This window comes from Eschrichtius robustus, chromosome 10 (genome assembly GCF_028021215.1).
Source record: "Eschrichtius robustus isolate mEscRob2 chromosome 10, mEscRob2.pri, whole genome shotgun sequence".
Lineage (NCBI taxonomy): Eukaryota > Metazoa > Chordata > Mammalia > Artiodactyla > Eschrichtiidae > Eschrichtius > Eschrichtius robustus.
The window spans coordinates 27,783,408-27,803,130 of NC_090833.1; the positions used below are offsets into that span (position 1 = coordinate 27,783,408).

At 39.3% G+C, this 19,723-nt stretch overlaps 1 protein-coding gene and 1 pseudogene across 3 annotated transcripts in view; both read right to left on the reverse strand.

The window, feature by feature from the left end:
* Nucleotides 1–19,723, reverse strand: part of SLC44A1 (solute carrier family 44 member 1) — a 214,737-nt gene that overhangs the window by 157,965 nt on the left and 37,049 nt on the right. For all 3 annotated transcript variants that reach the window (XM_068552739.1, XM_068552738.1, XM_068552737.1), the window contains exon 2: nucleotides 9,712–9,801. In XM_068552739.1, coding sequence (XP_068408840.1) covers nucleotides 9,712–9,801 — 90 coding nt within the window. The remainder of the gene's footprint in view (nucleotides 1–9,711; nucleotides 9,802–19,723) is intronic.
* LOC137770430 (Y-box-binding protein 1 pseudogene) lies at nucleotides 927–2,123 on the reverse strand (annotated as a pseudogene).

Genomic DNA, 19,723 nt, shown 5'->3' on the forward strand with positions numbered 1-19,723 from the left:
TTTTAATTCTCTGTGCCTCAATCTACTCACCTGTAAAATGAAGATAATGAGTGTCGCTCTTAAGGCTGCTGTAAGGATTAAATGAAACAATCCAGTAAGGGGGTAAGAATCCTGTTTGGCACATAGTAACAGCTCAATAAATGTTGGCTATTACAGTCGCTAGAAATGAGAACATGTTGTAAGGGAAAGACCATGGGCTTTCGAGTCAGATAAACCTGCACTGATCGGTGGAATACTGATGAGTCCATTTTCTACTCACGTGACCTTGGACAAACTTGCTTAATTCTCCATGCCTCACTTTACCCATCTCTAAGTTGGGGCTAAAACCACTTACCACTAAGGCTGCTTGACAATTATCTAAAATAATAATGTAAAATGTCTGTCTCAGTACATGTTAGTACCCTTCTGCCTCAAAGCACAGCTAACTGCTAGCACTGGAGTTAGGCATAGGCTGGTCAGTATTCACTCATTCACCCTCACCCTGGTTTCCCTCTCCCTCTCTCCTGACTCCTCCAAGGAGACTGCAGGGCAATTAGTTCCACATCAGAACTTCAAGCCAATACTAAGACATGAGAAAAATATGTATAATCCCCAACATACATATACATGTGCAAATCAGCATGCCATTTTAAAAAATTTAAGACCTTTATTAACAGGTGCTTGCAGTTTGTTGGCTTTTTTGAAAAAATCAAGCTGTAAACTTTCATTACAAATTAAAAATGAGGTTCTTAAAAATCTCAACTTGACCAGATATGAAACAATTTAAAAGCCTTTAAAGGTGTATTGAGAAAAACCAGGCTTTAAAAAAAAAAAAAAAAAAAAAACACGTTTGTCATTACCAAAAAGATACGTCTTTAGGTAAAAATAATAAAAACCCCATGCTGCATAGATAATGCAGATAGCTCTAGTTATCTGGTCGGCAGGCAAAAAGCAAGCACTTAAGGTCTTCAGCTCCAATCTTTCGTTCATTGCTTACTGCTGGAATTTCGTATTCATTTCTTCTTGTTGGATGACTAAACCGGATGATGGTAGAGATGGTAAACCTGCATTTACTCAGCCCCGCCCTGCTCAGCCTCGGGAGCAGACAAGCGGACGAATTCTCAGCTGGTGGATCGGCTGCTTTTGTCTCTTCGCCACCTTGTGGTTTAGGGTTTTCTGGGCATCTGCGTCGGTAATTGAATTTGCGGCGGTACCGACGTTGAGGTGGCTGCTGACATTGGGTCTCATCTCCTTGATTTTCCTTATCTTCTTCATTGCCGTCCTCTCCGGGCTGTCTCTGGCGAGGAGGGCCCCTGCGGAATCGTGGTCTACAACCCTGATACATATTCTGTCTCACTGGTCTACCTCGTTCTCCTGCGCCCCGGTTGTCAGCACCCTCCATCACTTCTCTCTGCACGGGAGGGTTGGAACGCTGTGGTCGACGCCCATAGGCTCTCCGCACGCAGTAAGGTGGGCGCCTTCGCCTGCAGTAGGGCCGCCGCTGTCGGGCCTGGCCTTCGGGGGCACTCTCGGATCCCTCCGTCTTTTCCCTGCTCTCACTAATTTGGTATTTCTGCTGGTAATTGCGGGGAGGACCCCTGCGACGTGGAGAGCGTCTATAATGGTTATGGTCTGCGGCATATTTACTGCCTTGCGCTGGAACTCCCCCAGCGCCTGTAACATTTGCTGCCTCCGCGTCCTCGTCTCCTTCAACGACATCAAACTCCACCGTCTCTCCATCTCCTACGCTGCGAAGGTACTTCCTGGGGTTCTCCTTCTTTACGGCAGTCTGGTGTACAAATACATCTTCCTTGGTGTCATGCCCGTTGATTAAGCCCTACCCGTTTCTTACACTGAACCATTTTACTGTTCCCAGAACCTTCGCTGCGCTGACCTTCTTGTCCCCGCCGGCAGGCGCTGCCGATGTGAGGCCGCCCGGGCCGCCGCGCCCAGCGCCGCCGCTGCCCGTCGTGCAGGGCGTGGTGTCGGCAGCGGGTCTCGGCCTCGCTGCTCCTGGTTGCGGCGACGGTGACTGGGGCCCCCTGCGGCAGCTGCGGCTCCTCCCGGGCTGTGATGGTAACTAGGCCGGTGGCAGCGGTGGCGGTGGTCCGGGCTCTGTGTGGTCCGCTCTCCCAGCATGCCATTTTAAGCATATCCTTGAACTTCACATTAGGAAGCCCTACACTAAACAAAACTGGAGGTGGAGGTAAATATTGGAGTTTTCATGGCTAACTTTTCCAATACAGTTCTTTAACAAGAAGGATCACAGAGTAATAGAAAGGGAATCAGAAAGTTCTGGATTCACACCCTCATTCTACCACTTACTACCTGTAAAGCTTTGATCCAGCTACCTACTTAGATGTTTCCTCATCTCTGACACAAAGTAATATCAACTGTTTCACAGCCTAATGATGAGGAGTAAATGACATAATGCATCTCTGACTTCTAGCTGGTCTGGTACATGGCAGGTGGTCAATATATGGTGCCTGTTAGTGAGAAAGTCAGACTAAAGAGGTTGACAACAGTAATTGGGGACAAACCAAAAACCCCTTCAGTTCTCTATTTTAGACAAGACTTTCTAAGGGGTCAGGGGAAGTGAGAAATATTGTCAGTCATTTTGTTATGACACAGAAACATTCAGACCACAATTACAATCTTCTTTCACTACTAGCCTAAAATAGGAAAGCCCTTGCATAATTAAAAGGTTATGTTCTTCTTTCACTTTTTATAGAAATGTTCTTCTTATGTTTGATAAGTACTTTGTGTTACAGATTGCCTTAAATGGTTTCTGATTTCCCTTTATGACTATTTTTAACAATACCTGTTGGACATGCGGTTTTTGTGCATGTGTGTGTGTGTTGTTTTTTTTAAAAAATCATAAGCCACCTCGTATCCCTCTGGGATGTAGGCAGGGTATAAATTATAAATGTTACATATATATGGTAAAACGGGACACTGACATATTTTCACATAGGCCATTTAAACTTCTTAGTAGCTTCCCAAAGCATTAGAGTGGAGAGGGTGAAGAGCTGCAGGGGAGAAGGAAGGAGAATAGGAAGCTAATAAGATAGAAAGAAACCAAGACTGTTATTCCAGAGACTTCCCATATGGTACAAGTAGTGACAATGGAGAACTAGGCCAAATATAATTAAAAAGACAATCTCCTTTTTTAAAAAATGTGAAATCCAAATGCAGGAAGCAATACAGTTTCAAATGAGAAAAAATGTGGTACATGAAATTAAAATAGGCTGAGAGAAATTTTACAGAATGCACTCAATAATTTAATGGCTCCATGAGGCAGATGGGGGCCGTACTCAACAGAAGGAAATCACATTAACGAAGCAAATGATAAGGGGGATGAGGAAAGCTTTTATACACCTATAGTAGGGAGCAATCACTAGAGAGAAAGTAAGCCTATTAGTAAGGAAGAGAATCATGGCTAAAATCTTAAAATGACTAAGCTATTGAAGTGCTTTCAGAACTGCTATTTGAAGAGAGAGAGAAGGAGCAGACAAATCTAATAACAAACAGGAGGTGACTCAAATCAGATAAAGGGATACAGGGATGGTAGATCACAGGCAAGATCTGGCAACTAATAAGTACCTATTGCCTACCTCAGAGAAAGAAAATTTGCTAATTAATGAACTGTGCTCATTTCCCCTTCACATCACAAGGTTTAGTTCAACTTAAGTAAGAGTTTTGGCTTAGTTTCATTCACTATCAGTCAAAAGAAGGGACATATTTTATTTCACAAGCATGTTTGGATTTCACACGTGGAGCATTTACCATGCCACTGAGCAAGGCAGAGGCCTTAGTTTCTCTCTGAAGAAAAAAAAAAAAAGTCAACAAAACATGCATGAGGGGTGGGGATGGGGTATGAATATGGCATTATGCTTCAACATAAAAAGATGGGGGAAAAAGACTTAGGCTTACAGCCTTCTCCCGGGGATTAATGAAAATATATCCAGGCTTTTTTCTCAAAGACTTCCTCTCTTATCTCAATCAACACTTGGAGTCAGTCTGCTAATAACTAATTTGTCAGACTTCAGAGTAACACTTGGCTTCTCTTCCTCCTGTTCTGAGAACCCTGAGACAAGGGGGCTATTAGGACCCAGCAGATGGGATAGAATTAGAATGTCTGATGCAGAACTAATACTTATGCAAGCAAATTTCAAAAACAAAGTTAAAAGCTTTGCCAATCTGCCAGATTTCTGGATTTCTTTAAAGTTTAATAGGATACATTACTCTAAGAAAGAGGAAAGAGGAAAAAAACAAGAATGGTTTGAAGTCTAGGAAATATCCACTCAATAAGCATTTATTGAGCACATAAAAACGCAAGATGCCATGCAAGGTACAAAGGGTTATAATACGTAAAGTTCACCCTGAAAGAACGGAAGTGTTCTCAAAAGAAAAAAATAATGGGGCATGAGGGAGCAAAATCAGAGAGGTTCAGTTTGATGGGCAGCTCGAGCAATGAAAAAGAAAACACAGACAAAGAATATGTACTGAGAACTGAACCCAGCTCTTTTGCAAATACTCATGATCCCAGACAAGTCACTTTAAATTCTCTGAGCCTCAGTCTCCTTACCTGTCACTAAGAATGGACTAGATTAATCTCAAAAGCCCTTTCCACTTCCAAAATGTTATGATTCTAAGGGAAAGTACACACAGAGCAAATTTTTTCAAGGTATACTTCCAGGGAGAAGTATAGGCCCTTTTGATCCACTATAATGACTGAGTGGGGAAGGGGCGGGAGGGGATGTAGATTAAAAGTAAATGGATTTAACTGAGCTGTACATTTAAAAATAGTTAAAATAATAAATTTTAAGTTATGTATATTTTACCACAATGATAAAAAAAAAAAAAGAAAAACCAAAAGATTTAACAGAAAGTAGGTAGTCATTTGGATCAGGTGACCTTAAGGTAGTTTTTGGCATGCTGTTCTTCCTATTCTATCATCCTGCCACAGCACAGCCCATCACACAGGTGATGAAACACTGCAGTGAGTCTTTGAGTCTTTCACTTTGTGCTGCATACTCCACAATAGTTAATGAGGTAGAAACACTGTGCGCTAAGAACTAGACTAAGGCTATAAAATAGAAAAGGTCCTTGAAAGCAGTCTGCAGGGACGACCTATGCAGACCTATAAGGGCTCCTAAATCCAGCCCTAGTCCAGATCATTCTCCAAAATTCCAGCTCTGTGTTTCCAACTGCTTATCCCTACCCACACACTGTACATGTCCACAACTCACCTCCTTCCACATTTCCCCAAACCACTTCCCCTTCCTGCATACGCCCTATCTCCATTAGCAGCACCGTTCCTGACTAGACTGCACAGCTAGGATATGGAGTGAGAAGACTCTAGCATCCTAACTCTGTACTAGAGGAAGCAGGAATGCTAAACTCTTTGCTCAGAGTCTGAAATATTGACTAGACCACATTTTTTTTTTTTTAACTTTGGGTTTATTTATTTATTTATTTATTTATTTATTTATGGCTGTGTTGGGTCTTCATTTCTGTGCGAGGGCTTTCTCTAGCTGCGGTAAGCGGGGGCCACTCTTCATCGCGGTGCGCGGGCCTCTCACTGTCGCGGCCTCTCTTGTTGCGGAGCACAGGCTCCAGACGCGCAGGTTCAGTAGTTGTGGCTCACGGGCCCAGTTGCTCCGCGGCATGTGGGATCTTTCCGGACCAGGGCTCGAACCCGTGTCCCCTGCATTGGCAGGCAGATTCTCAACCACTGCGCCACCAGGGAAGCCCTTGACTAGACCACATTTAACTGGCAGGTGAGGTTACTGTGTCCTACAGGTCCATGTTCTTAACAGCAACTTCTTTTGTTGTTCTCAATTCCGGGCAACAAAGAAGGGACTGACTATCTCTTGAGGCCTTGCCTTCTTCCTCTTCTCCCCTGGGTTCAATGCTGCCACCACTGTGTAATCTTAGACAAGTTATTCAACATATCTCTGTGCCTCCTTACCTGTAAAGTGGGAATGATGATAACAATAGTATCTACTTCATTGAGCGGTTGTGAAAATTAAATCTGTATCGAGTGCAGAGAACAGTACCTAGTCCATAAGTAAGCAGCAATAATGATCAGGGGTAAGTTGGAGGACGTATCTGTGTCTTCTATTTTCCAAGGTACGTACTCCTGTTAGGACCATCCAGACTCCTCTTTTTCCTGACTTTTGAGGTAAGATGATCTGGGCAGATTTGGTCCAGGTGGATCTCTTTTCTTTCCTCTTCTCACATATACCTCTGCTTGGGACAGAATGAAGTCAGACTATCCAAGGTGGGAAGAATCTTGAGTCCATGTGGGCCAAGCTTCATTCCACTGGTCATGTTTACCAAGGAATTCTTTACTGGGCATAATCAAGTCACTGCTTGGCTACTAACACAGTAGTACTTTGTTTATCCATCCCACTCTTATTCCTTCATGTGCACAGAAACTGTGGTTTGGAACCTACAAAAGGAGCTGGAGTAGGATTTGAGCTGAAAAAGCTTACCCGGAACCCATAACAAGAATCTCTCAGTCATCCTTTATCTGTTTCTCACTTGCCCGCAACACTGGTGACACCAAATATTATTGATCCCACTCCTTCAATCTCTCTCCTCTCCTTTACTATTTCCTTATTTCAGGTTTTTCACCTCTTATCTAGACTCATCTGAACTGTTGCATCAGCCTCTGAACTGGTGGCCTGAAATCTCTTCCCTCTTTACAATGACTTTACATTTATTTTGGCTACCAGTGCCATGTTTCTAAACCCAGCCATATCATTTCTTGCTTAAAACTCTTCAGTAGTTTATCAGTGCCTACAACAGTGGGTCTCAACACTGGCTGAACATTAGAATCACAGAGATTAAATCAGATTCACTGGGGTGGGGCCCAGGAATGAGTATTTTTATTCTAATACCAGCTAATTCCAATATGCAGCTAGTGTTAAGAACCACTTTTTTACTATCTTAATGGAAAACAGAAATTTAGAAGTACAATGCTACATGTAATTTTTTAGAACAGGGTAAGCATATGTCCAATAATTTCAAAATATTGAATAAGTTCGAATCTGGAAGACGATAGCTCTCACAAAGGCTGATAGCAATTTACTTTGAAAAATACCCTAAGTTCTAGACAATTCAAGCATGGAAAAACCTTAAAAGTAAGGGAAGAAATAGAAGTACAAGTATTTATGACGAGATGAACATGTGTAAATAAAAAGATTTAATGGTGAAGATGAGTGAAAGATGAAAAGATCTTAAAATATTTCAGAACTACAGAATAGATACCAAGGAGTGAGCAAAGAACTGCAAGTAAGGGCAGTTAGTAAAGATATGGTTTGAGTAATGGGCTGCAAAGATTGACTATAAAAGCAGGAGCAACTGGGCCACTAGGTGAAAAGAATATAGGCAGAAAGTTCTGGTTCCTATTCTATTTTTGCCTTTCACGGGCAGCAGTATATTCTTAGATAAGCTAATACTTAATCTCACTACACTTTGCCTGTAAACTGGGGATAAAACCCATTTCATAGTGTAACTGGGAGAATTTAGTGAGATAAATACATGTATGAAAGCATCAAGCCCATGATAATCCTCAAAAAATATTTGTTGAATGTTTCTCTTAAAGGTACTATAGAATGAAATCCAAAGGCAAAAACAAAATACAACTTTTAAAAAACATACAAAACGCATACTCAGAAGACCAAAAAAAAACTTTGGTCTATTGTTGTGCCAGTAAGGTGTGCAACAGAACTTTGAGATTTCTCCAGTTTCCACATGGAAAAATTTGATGTTAGCTCAGCTCCAAGATGGTAATCCATAAAAAGAATCATTCCAAAACAAATAATGCTACACCTGCATTTAAAAGTACACACAGTGGGTCTTAATTACCATCACACTGAAATTAGCATTATATTAATTACCATTGCATTACAACGTTTCAGTAAACAAATAGCTCCTTACTCTCTGGTCACTCCCAAATCAGCCTATTAACATTAATGATTGCACTTTCCTGAGCTATTTTAGCACAGAAAATCAAAAGCACCTCGGGTGGCAGGTACATATTTTTATAAACATAATTTTGAAAGGTCAGCTGCTATTTGTCCCAGGGTGAAATTCGGGGGTGGGGAGAGCTTGTGGACTAGTTCTGTTAGCAAAGAATGTTCTCCACACTCTGATGCTGCATTTCAGTTGCGACTCCATTAAACTAAGTAGACTCTTGAACAACATCTTACAAGTCCTAAGTTAGGAAATGGGTATTTTGATGTTTTCTAAATATCCTAGATTTGATGAAACTGAGCTGTCTATTATCTTTAAAACTAACACTCTTTATTTTACTGGATTTATTATATCTCATCAGAGTTCACTGCTTTCTTTTCCTTGATTCAGGAGCTGGACTGGTGCCTACACTTATGCCCATTAGCCATGAATAGGGTTGTTCTGTGTTTCTCAAATGACATTTTCGAGGTGGGCAGCCGCAGAGAGACACAGAATAAGATTACCTAAAAAGTAGTAATAAATAAAAAATAACAAGATTCCTAAAAAAAAAAAAAAAAAGGTATGGGAAAAAGGAGGTTAAATACACTCACACTTGAGTGAAAAAAAAAAAGGGTACCTGAGGTAGCATAATTTTGTTTCCAGCTGCAAAGACTAAGGAAAGAGAGAACAATACTGTCTGCGTGATCCCCTGATCCCCTCAAGGGAGAGGAAACTAAGTGGCAGAAAAGAGCACTGACCTGGAAGGTAAAGAGTCCTGGGGCTCTGTTCCCAGCTCTGCCATTCACTAACAGTGTGGCCTTGGGATGGTCATTATCATCTCTGGGGTCTGATGTTCTTAACGTATATAATGAGGGTGATGCCCCAGCTGAGGATTTCTAAGTCCTTGCTAGCTCGAAATATCGGCTAGCTCTAAAACAGCTGCTTTCTACCTTTTTTCCAGCCCAGCACACTGGCAGTTGACACTAAAGTCCCTGAACCCTGTGTGGAAACTCCTGCAGGGTAGAGCGGGGATGCAATCTGAGTAAGCACAGCCCCAGCACTTTGCACTCTGCTCCTCCATCCTCCATACCCACTGGAAAATCACCAGCTCCCGTGACCTCTGACTGAGAGATGCCACTTATTACAGTAGACACAGCAGGCAGCAGGAGCCTAGTATGGGTCGAAGGAGGAAGAAGCAGGGAGAAACCAGCCTCCTTCTAGGAAGAACTAAAAAATGTCAGAACTGGAACCATTGTAGATATCATCTAGCAAAACCTCTAATTTTATAGAAAAGGACACCAAGTCCCAGAAAGGAAACTGAATGGCACAAAAATAACCATCAGGTTTGTGTGACTGGGTTGGATAAATACTCAGGACTCGACTCCATGACCATTGCTCTGCTCACCACCCCATCAAGATCATAGTTCACGGATATTTTGGTCAAATGACGTGGCTTTCTGAAATGGGCTAGTCAAAGAGATAGAGTTTCAATTATTCCTTAATTCTGATCACAGTTTTCATGCAAACCAAAAAAAAAAAAAAAAAAAACAGTCAAGGGGTACCAAATACCACTTAACTGTATGGGGAAAAATAACCTGCTTCAATGGTATCCTAGGATTTCCAGGTATAAGCAATTCAAGAGGGGTTATTTATTTATTTACAAATATAAATAAATAAATAATAAATAACAAGTTCCCTCTTTAAACTAACTCCCCATCATCCCCTCGGATCATGAGTTCAGGTTCTGAGGATCTGTGAGTTTCTTACCATCCCAATGCAGAACAGGATAAAAAGCAGCAGCCACGGTATGTCTGTGCAGCTACGGTCCTCCAGTGGCTTCCATTCTCGTTTGGAGCTCTAATTGAAAACACAAAGAGAGTGGTAAATGTGAATTTTAGTTAAAGTTAGGAAGGCGCAAATACACCATCGATACCTAGATCCCTTCTTTTCCTGACAAATTCCTATTGAACCTTTGAGTTCAATAGGAACCTCAAATATGTGTCACCTTTCTGTGAATTTTACCCTAACACCCACCTCTCTTCCTGGCCAGGATTGATTCCAATGCTTTTTTGGTACCTCTATTAGAGCAGTTAGCATGCTGAATTATTATTGATTGAGCTGTGCCCCTAGCAGAGCATGAGCTTTGCAAGGGAAGAGACCACTTCTCATTTCCCAGAGTCTAACGTGATGCTTGAGGGTTCATGGTGTATACTCAGTAAGGGCTTTTTTAAATTAATAAACAAACGAATTCTTCCAACATCAATCCTGGTGGTAGCTTTTTCTTTGTGTGTCCAGATGCTAGACTTAAAAATGTAGAACGTGCTTTCTACATGTTCTCATCTAGGAAGGAAGCTCATTAATTATGAATTCCTATTGGGGGGTAGACTCTTCTAAGTCTAATAAAATTCAGGAACAAAAAACTAAATTAAAACACTTTTACAGACAGATCTGGGCAACTCCTAAACCACCATCCACAGATTTTCATTCTGTTTTTAGAAAGTGTAAAGAGTTTTTAGATCAAACACAAAGATTCCCTAACTAAAAAACTAAAGGCATTCTAAAAGTTAACTTGCAAAGTATTGATTGGAATTGAGTGCATTTTTTTTTTTGCATACAGCGATAGTCTTAAGTTCTCAAGTCAGTTCACAAATTCCCTTTAACCAGAATGTAACTGAAATAACACTCTTGAGCTTTCTAATGAACAAAAATCCCTGAGTCTCACACCCTTTCCTGGAAACAGTAAGCAGAGAAGGGAGAGAGAAGGTAGCCTTGGGAAACTTATGGGAAAAGTTCCTGCAAAAAGAAGGCCAGGGCCTCCAGTGGCTTCCATGACAAGATCCAGGAAGCTATCCGGAGAAGGCTTGTCAGTCGGAAAGGTCACCAGCACAAGGTGTGATAAGGAGATAAGAGAGCCCTCTAGTATAATTAGTACATAGATTTCAAGAGTGGGGACCCAGTTCTTAATCAGGTTTGCTTAGCTTTCTCTCCTTCTAAAACAGTTTTTAACTTTGACAACCTGATGAAAGCTACAGATTCTTTTCTTAGGAGATAAGCATACAGTTGCATAATTTTCTTAAAAGTTTAGGGAATTCAGACCCCAGGTTATGAAACTCAACTTTAAAATACCTGCCTATGGACACTGAGGGCAAAGCATTGGAGCTACAACCACTCCTTCCTGACCCCTAAATGCTAACCAGACAAATGCCTTTCCCTTCTTTAGTGTCTTATACACTGTTAGTTTTTCACAAACAACAACAGAAACCACCACCCTTGATAGCTTGTTCCCAGACACCCACACAAGAAAACAAAAGAGCACTAGTTAGTCATGGAAAAAACCTCACCCCAAGACTCTAACTAGCATTAAAAAGCAAAAGTGAGTAGGCAGTGTTTTCCAGAGGAATATAACACTATGGCAAATGGATAAAGGACAGTCCTCTCCTTGGCTCTGTCATTAGTTAGCTACATGACTTTAGATAAAACACTTCATCTCCCTGGGTGGCAGGAAGAAGTGAGATTAAATCTCTTAGGTTCCTTCCAACTCTAAAAATCTATGGTCAGGAATGCAGTTTTGTGAAAATTTGTGCAATGACCAAAAAACTGCAAAAATAATTTGACATCATTCCCTGTGTTATTCAAATAAGAATGCATGCATTGTGGTCTGTGTTTTGGAAGACAGTTGTTCATAGTATGAATAAAGAATGTTTCTTTGTATGAAATAATTTCAAGCTTGCATAATACCCATTATAGTAAAATTACTTACAAACACAGAATTTGGACACATCTTTGAAATTCATTACATTTACTCTAAGGTGATTTCCAGAGCAATGGCTACTTTGAAATACTATATTTGTTTATCTTAACAAACAGTATGTATTAGGGGAAGGTGGGGGGGACGAGTCTCAGACTGATTGAGCATTTTCTTTATCCACAACTATTTTCTTCGTATTTTTACTTCAGACCAACATTCAGCTTTTAATGCTTAAATTTTTACCTATAACATAAAGAAGGTAGAATTTCATTTTGACCAGAAAAACACAAAGATTCAATATCTTAACAGTCAACTTACTGTGGGCCACTTCTGGGCCAAATACATAGGAAACCTTTCACTGGGGATGAGAAGTGGAGAAGGGGTAGGGGTTACATATAAAAAATAGTCACAGAGTACAACCCGGAGTAGAAGAATATAAAAAAAGGAGGTAGTCACCTCACTCAGATAAAGAAAGACTTCTCCAGGAGGGGCAGCTTACCTCATAGGCTATTCTGAGGATTAAATATGAGCATCTGTCACACAGTAAGCACTAATTCTTGGTTATAATTCTTATTTATCAATACTCACTATTCAGTTAACCTTCTCGCTATTGTAAAAATATCCCTTTACCAGGTGGACCTTTCCACTGAAAGGACAGAAAGAATATTAAATTCACCTTCTCCCCTTCTATTACGAAAATGTTGACTTAATGGTGGCGTCTTTCATTTTAGCTACTGTTTTTAATGCTTTCAGTTATTGATTACTATTAACTAGGCACGATACCCAAAGCTTTATACACATTACCTTCAAATTAGCTCTCTGATGTACGTATCATCCCTATTTCACAGCTAAGGAAACTCAGGCTCAAAAGTTTAAGTAATCAGACCAAGGTTTCACAACTGCGCAACCAGGATTTGAACACACGTCTGTGGCCACAAAACCAGATCTGATGAGACTATCGTTCATTTTGCACTAGTCAGTAAAGAGCAAAAAAACCTCCATTAGTTTTTCCTCACACTGCAAAATTTGGGAGCCAACCCAATAATTTAAAATCCTATAGGCACAGAGAAAAAGAGAGATGTTTTATGAGCCATGAAATTTTTCAAGCGAGTCAGGAAACCCAACAGTTGAAAGAACTTAATGATTCTTTAACAGACTTAACCAAGTGGTAACTGGATTTAATGCTGTCTGTTTCTTCCAATTAAAATCCACATAGACCTAGCAAAAGTAAAATGTTTTGCGAAAGCACTTTTTAAATGTGATTTTTATCCCTTTCTCAAATTCTACATGAGGTTAATAAAGGCTGTCAATCAATGTTAGGTTCCTTTCCATTCACAGAATCTTACAATTCAGGAACTAAATAGGACCAAAGTAATCATACAGTCTAAGCCTTTAAATGACCTAGGGAAAGGAAAGGAAGGGACTTGCTTGACTTGCCCAAGATCAATTGTTTTGATCTTCAAAACAATTCTGTTAGTTGTTATTATATATTCCCAGTTTTTCTGCTCTGTAAAAGAGAAAACCAAGGTTCAAAGAAAATAAGTGGAAAATTCAGTACTGAAACCTGAGTCCTCAAACTCTAGCAGAGAGATGGAAACTATAAGAGTTAAGAAAATGCTAAAAATAAAAAACCATGGTAACAGAGATGAAGAATGCCTTTGTCTGGCTCATCAGTAGACTAGACACTGCCAAGGAAAGAATCGATAAATTCAAGGATAGGTCAATAGAAATTATCCAAAGTGAAACACAAAGAAAAAGAGAATGAAAATTAAAAACCCAGAACAGAACATCCAAGAACTACAGGATAATAGCAAACGGTCTAACATATGTGTAATTGGAATCCCAAAAGAAGATTAAAGGGAGCATAGGGAATGAATAAAGAAATAATGACTGAGAATTTTCCAAAAATAACAAAAGAAATCAAAGCACAGATCCAAGAAGCTCAGAGAATCCCAAGCAGGATAACTACAACACACACATGCCTGCATACACACACACAAACACATCCTACACAAACTATATTCAAAATGTTGAAAACCAAATATAAAGACATCATCTTGATGGCAGCAAGAGGGAGGAAAAGGCACACTATAAACAGAGAAGCAACGATTAAGCAAACTTCTTATCAGAAACTATGCAAAGCAAAAAACCATGGAATGACATGTTTAAAATCCTGAAAGAATTAAAAAGAAAAACAAAAACATTATTAACTCAGAATTCTATATTCAGAGAAAATGTCTCTCAGAAATGAAGACTTTTTCAATGAAAACCTAAGAGAATTTATCAGCAGCAAACCTGAAGAACAAAAAATGTTAATGTTCTTCAGGCCGAAAGAATATGATACAAGACAAACTTGGATATACACAAAGAAATAAAGACTTGTAAAATGAAGTTTTGAAATTTTCCATAATAAAGTATTTTAAAAATAAGGGTGTGAATATATGTGTATAACAACATTCACATTACGGTCTTCTTGCACACTCTACAAGATTAATAACCTAGAAAGCAGGATTACAATTTTTAACGCTAGTATTAGACCATAAAAAATAAATCTAAGTCAGACCACAGCTGATGTATGCCTTATGTTTGTATTATATTCATATCCTTAAAGTGAGGAAGGAACAATATTTAACATCTTCACATTCCTTCCTACATTTTCTACATCATAGATTAAAAAAAAATTTTTTTTTCCATAGTATCTTACAGAAGTCATAGTACAGGCAACTATATATATCCTAGACTTCACATTCACTATGAACCCTAATAGCTAAAACCAAGGCCTTCTGGTGAATTTGATATGATAGGGGTGTGTATTTTTTTAGGAAATAAACCTATAAAAAGTTTTGTCTTAAATTCCCATGTTGTTCTTAATGAACACACAGTTGTTGAGTAACTGTTTTTTTAGATAATAGTCACACACAAAGATTTTGACAAGTGATATGTTACAATCAGTTAGTCAAGTCAGGCATCACTGGAGGGCATCAGCAGTAATAGGGCTGGCAGGGTGGGCCAAGCCAGGGAACAAATCAGGTAGGAAAAGGTCTGGCAGATGTGAATCTAGTTCACAGAAGTAGGCAGGGCTGGTTGGATCAGGAAGATATAAAAGGATCAGAGAGGCAACAGCAACAATCTGGAGTTAAGACAAAAAGAGTCAGCTAGGTCTCAAATATGGAAACAAGTGGGGTCCAAAATCCAGGAAGTCAGAAGATCCAGGTGATACCTAATGGCAAAGATCGAATGCTCCCTGCCCTCTTTTTATACTCTGCATACTGTCTGTATGACTCTCTCCTAATTAAGACAGATGTACAAAGATTCCCAAAAGATTCTTATCGTAATCTAGTAACAGTATTACCTAATGCTGTGAGTCTTTCCTTGATACACCAGATTTTTGTAAACATGGTTTGAAAATAATGAAAAATGTGCTAAACAAAATGGTATTGTCAGTTATACTAAGAAGTTACTTAATTTTTCAGGTAATACCCTTAAGCATTCTGTTGGTTCTTCAAATAAATACTGAGCACCACACAAAGAACCTGAGATCCAAAGCCATGTACGACAGCCCCTACCCTTACAGAGCTCTAGTTTAGCAAGAGAGGCAAACTAAGGATTGATAATGTGAGTGATGCCAAAATAGAGATGTGTAAAAAGTACTGCAGGAATAGAGATAGGGAACCATTAAGCAAACATTTGCAAGATTTATTGAAATTACCTCATAAACTTCTGAAGCAAACGCTAAAAAGTGATCCTCTGTTGTCTAAAATAGAATGTGTTTTTGTGCCCAAAACATACTACAAATTCTTGCTAGCTATGATGGGGAAATATTGACCGCCAAATAAGAATTATTCCACTCAGAAATGTTTAGTAGTAAACAAACAGAACATTAAGTTGGTTTAAAAAAACAAAAATCAGCCATTTTCCTCACTTTATACCCATTAAATTTCTCTGTACTACATTTTATGGCTGCTCCAGTTAGAAAGGAGCCTTTCAGCTTTGGAAAAGAGAAAACGTATCTTCCTTTGTTTTCTGGCACAATTAGTGCAGGGCTATATTTAACTAAACTACTAGAATAATAATTTCATGTTGATGTCATTGGTGAGATTCCTACTAATACTGAGTTAAGTACTATCTTGTCGCATACATCCAGAGTTGCTGTAAATTGGAATTTCTGATGGGCTAAAGGACTACAGGCTCCCTGTCATTTACCTAGTACAACTGTCTTTACCTAGTACCTTGTCCAGCGGCTCTACTTTAGTTTTCATTTCCCAGCTACTCCATGGCACAACTAGAAAGCCTCTAAAGCAGTCACTGACTGCATCTCCAAGGTCACTGCTACAGACATTTGTGATCTAAGTACATATGTCGCAAGCATTGGGCTATCTGTGAGGACTTCATTTTGTTCATGCCCATCTGTTTTACACAAAAGCCTCCAATATTAAAGACAAATAGTCATACACTCCAAATCTTCAAAGCTCCCTCCAAGGACATACTGGTTCATTAAGTCCCCCAAAATGCTTTTATTTGTGCAGAGTATTAACAAAATAAAAGAGCTGATGTGTATCATTTTTGCCACACTCTTGAATAGAGTGAGCAGACCTGATGAAGTTGGGTAGCAATAAAACATGGAGGCTTTCAACTTTCTGTTCATAGCACCTGAAACTAAAATCTTGTAATAGGATTTTGAAAGACATTGCCTGTCCTTTGGGAAAGTTCTCTCAAGGATTTGGAGTGCATAACTACTTACAGTTACCATAAGTAATCCATTTCATTTGCTAAGCTTGGTGATGGCAATTCATATTTGAAAGGTAAAAATAAGTGCTGTGATTTTAACAGGCAGTTAAAGGTAATAAGATACATTGAGTGGAAAGATACAGGCATCTGTGTCCAACTGCTTTTCTTAGTTCATGAACTTTATGCTAAATCACAAACATTCATCTATTTAAGGAAAAAGGGGGAAATGGCAACTAGAGCTGCTCTAAGTTATGTATTTACACAGTGACAGAAAGATCATGGGAGATATGTTGCCAATGACTTCATTCTTTCCCTGAAAGCCCTAAAAAAAAATAACTGTGGGTCTGTTAGAGTTGTCCTTCTTCCATCAGACTTCTCAGGGGCTGTCTTTCTTGCACACAAGCACATGATAATTACTGGGCAGAGGCCACGTTCCTCCTGTCCTGCAACATAGCTAATAGCATCTTTTACCTCCATGACCAATGAAACACGATCAAAGTTATACAGATAAGCCTTGTCTGTAATGCTCTAATAGTATTTCTAACTTGCCTTTCTTCTGAATCATCTGTAAGCAATGTTTTTAATTTAAAATTACTATTTGGTTTTATTCTAATTATACAGTTTTCATGGGCTTCATTCCCCCCATCACATCCTACAAGTGTCAGAACATCTTCAGTACTTGGTGACACCAAGGGCAGACCGAAAGCACCAGAATTGTACTTTGCACCTCCAACCTGCTACAGTACAGCCAGTTTCCATATAGCTAATGGATTTACTGACTTTTCTTGCTATACTGTAACCCTTTCTTTTAAAGCAGGAATTCATAGGTACTCAAAAGAGGATTATCATTCCAATCTTGCTTCCTTTCCTTGATGGAATGGCTAAGAACTGACTTATGAAGACTATGATGACTTACGGAGAAGAAACATGAAGACTACACTGATCATATATATAGCTAATAGGTGAGTGGAAAGAGTAAATTTATGTCTTAAATCAAAATTAGATCTCATCTTTGCCAATGAAGAGTTTTCAGTCCATAGCAATTGTGCACAGAAATAAATATATGTTCAGTTCTGTGGCTGTGCCCAAGAACTCTCAAGGGAACAAATACTTATTACAGTTAAATAATTTATAAAAATATAGATTACATTCCTTTCTTTTGTGTTCCTATAACACACTATGTACACACCACCATCACCATAATTATTATTTCACATTATAATTATTTGCTTCCCCAGTAGATTACGAACTTTTTGAGGGTAAGGATAATGTTTCTATTTTTTGTTTAAATCAGGGATCAGTAAGTACTTAATATTCTTCAAGTGAAAGCCTATTCCACATGAAACTAGAATCTTGCCCTAAGTGGTTGAACATATAATGGCCATTCTTCCTACCTTACTGCCTACTTCGGGCAGGGACTTGTTGGGTTTTATTCACTGCTATATCCCCAGTAGATGAACAGTGTCTGGCACATAATAGGCTCTCAGCAAATTTATTTAATGGATGAATGAATAAGGGGAGGTCTTTTACCATTCAAGTAGCATGATGTTAGAGCAAACATCCTCACTGCCTCTCCTGCATGAGACCATTTCCTTAAAAAGCATTCTATTGCATCACAGGCTGGCTTCTTTTCCCACAGATATTGTAAAGTATAACATTTCCCAAAGATGTTGGTCAGTAGGTTCTATAAGAAAAATAAATTCCAGATTTAACTAGGTTTTGGAAATGCTAGTTAATGAAATCTAGTCTTTTGAGCAGGACTTCTCTGAGACCTTATTGTGAGACTCTCCAAAATGTATCTGGTCACACACTGACTGGGAGACGTGAATACAGACAGTGCCAACCTCTCTCACAATACATTTCTGGAAACCAGAGCATAAGGGTTCATGGTTAGGATTGATGCTCCCACTGAAAAACACTTTCAGAAGTAAAGGCTGGTAGCACTGTTTAAGACTATGCTGAAACTCATAAAAAAGAATGAAACCTTGCCATTTGCAAAAACATGGATGGACATGGAGGGTATTAATGCTAAGTGAAATAAATCAGACAGAGAAAGACAGATACTGATATCACTTATATGTGGAATCTAAAAAAATACAACAAACTAGTGAACATAACAAAAAAGAAGCAGACTCACAGATATAGAGAACAAACTAGTGGTTACCCGTGGGGAGAGGGACAGGGGAGGGGCAATATAGGGGTAGGGGATTAAGAGGAACCAACCGTTAGGTATAAAATAAGCTACAAGTATATATTGTACAACACAGGGAATACAGCCAACATTTTACAGTAACTATAAATGGAGTACAACCTTTAAAAATTGTGAATCACTATATTGTACACCTGTAATATTTAATATTGTACATCAACTATACTTCAATTAAAAAAAAAAAAAAGACTATGCTGAAACTGAACGCAATGTACATTGGTTCGACACTTTGGAAAGTAATTTGGTGATGCATTTAAAAAACCCAAAGAGGGGCTTCCCTGGTGGCGCAGTGGTTGGGAGTCTGCCTGCCAGTGCAGGGGACACGGGTTCGAGCCCTGGTCTGGGAGGATCCCACATGCCGCGGAGCGACTAGGCCCGTGAGCCACAGCTGCTGAGCCTGCGCGACTGGAGCCTGTGCTCCGCGACAAGAGAGGCCACGATAGTGAGAGGCCCGCGCACCGCGATGAAGAGTGGCCCCCGCTTGCCGCAACTAGAGGAAGCCCTCGCACAGAAACGAAGACCCAACACAGCCATAAATTAATTAATTAATTAATTTTTTTAAAAAAAGTATAAGCCCAACTTTATTTAAAAAAAAAAAAAAAAAAGTGAATTCTTGCAAACAATCATCTCAAACATTTTAAAACTGCTCCCATATTGTATACATTCTAAAATGTGTGCTTGGAAAGTGAAAAATGAGTTGTAAAGGAAATACAACCGGGAGAAATTGAGTGCACAGTTTTATAGATAATCGAGATAAACATAAGAAACAAATAGTAACTTTCAAATGATAACACAATAAGAGCAACTGAAATGACTTCTTATATCATAAATTTTTAAAGGGAGTTGAAGAAAACATCAATCCTAAAACCACAGTTAACCAAATTATAAAAAAAAAAAAGTCCATGCATTCAATAAATAATTGTTCCACCTGAAAAGAACTAGGCTGGAACTCCGAGAGCCCATTAGTTTACTTTCACCTTTCTACTGTTCTCCTCTTGCTAATTTACCTTCCTCATCTCTAGGTTTTACCTTCTCTCTCCTCCCTTCTATACATAAACAATTCATCTGAGTTCACATGTGAGGGTTGCTGAAAT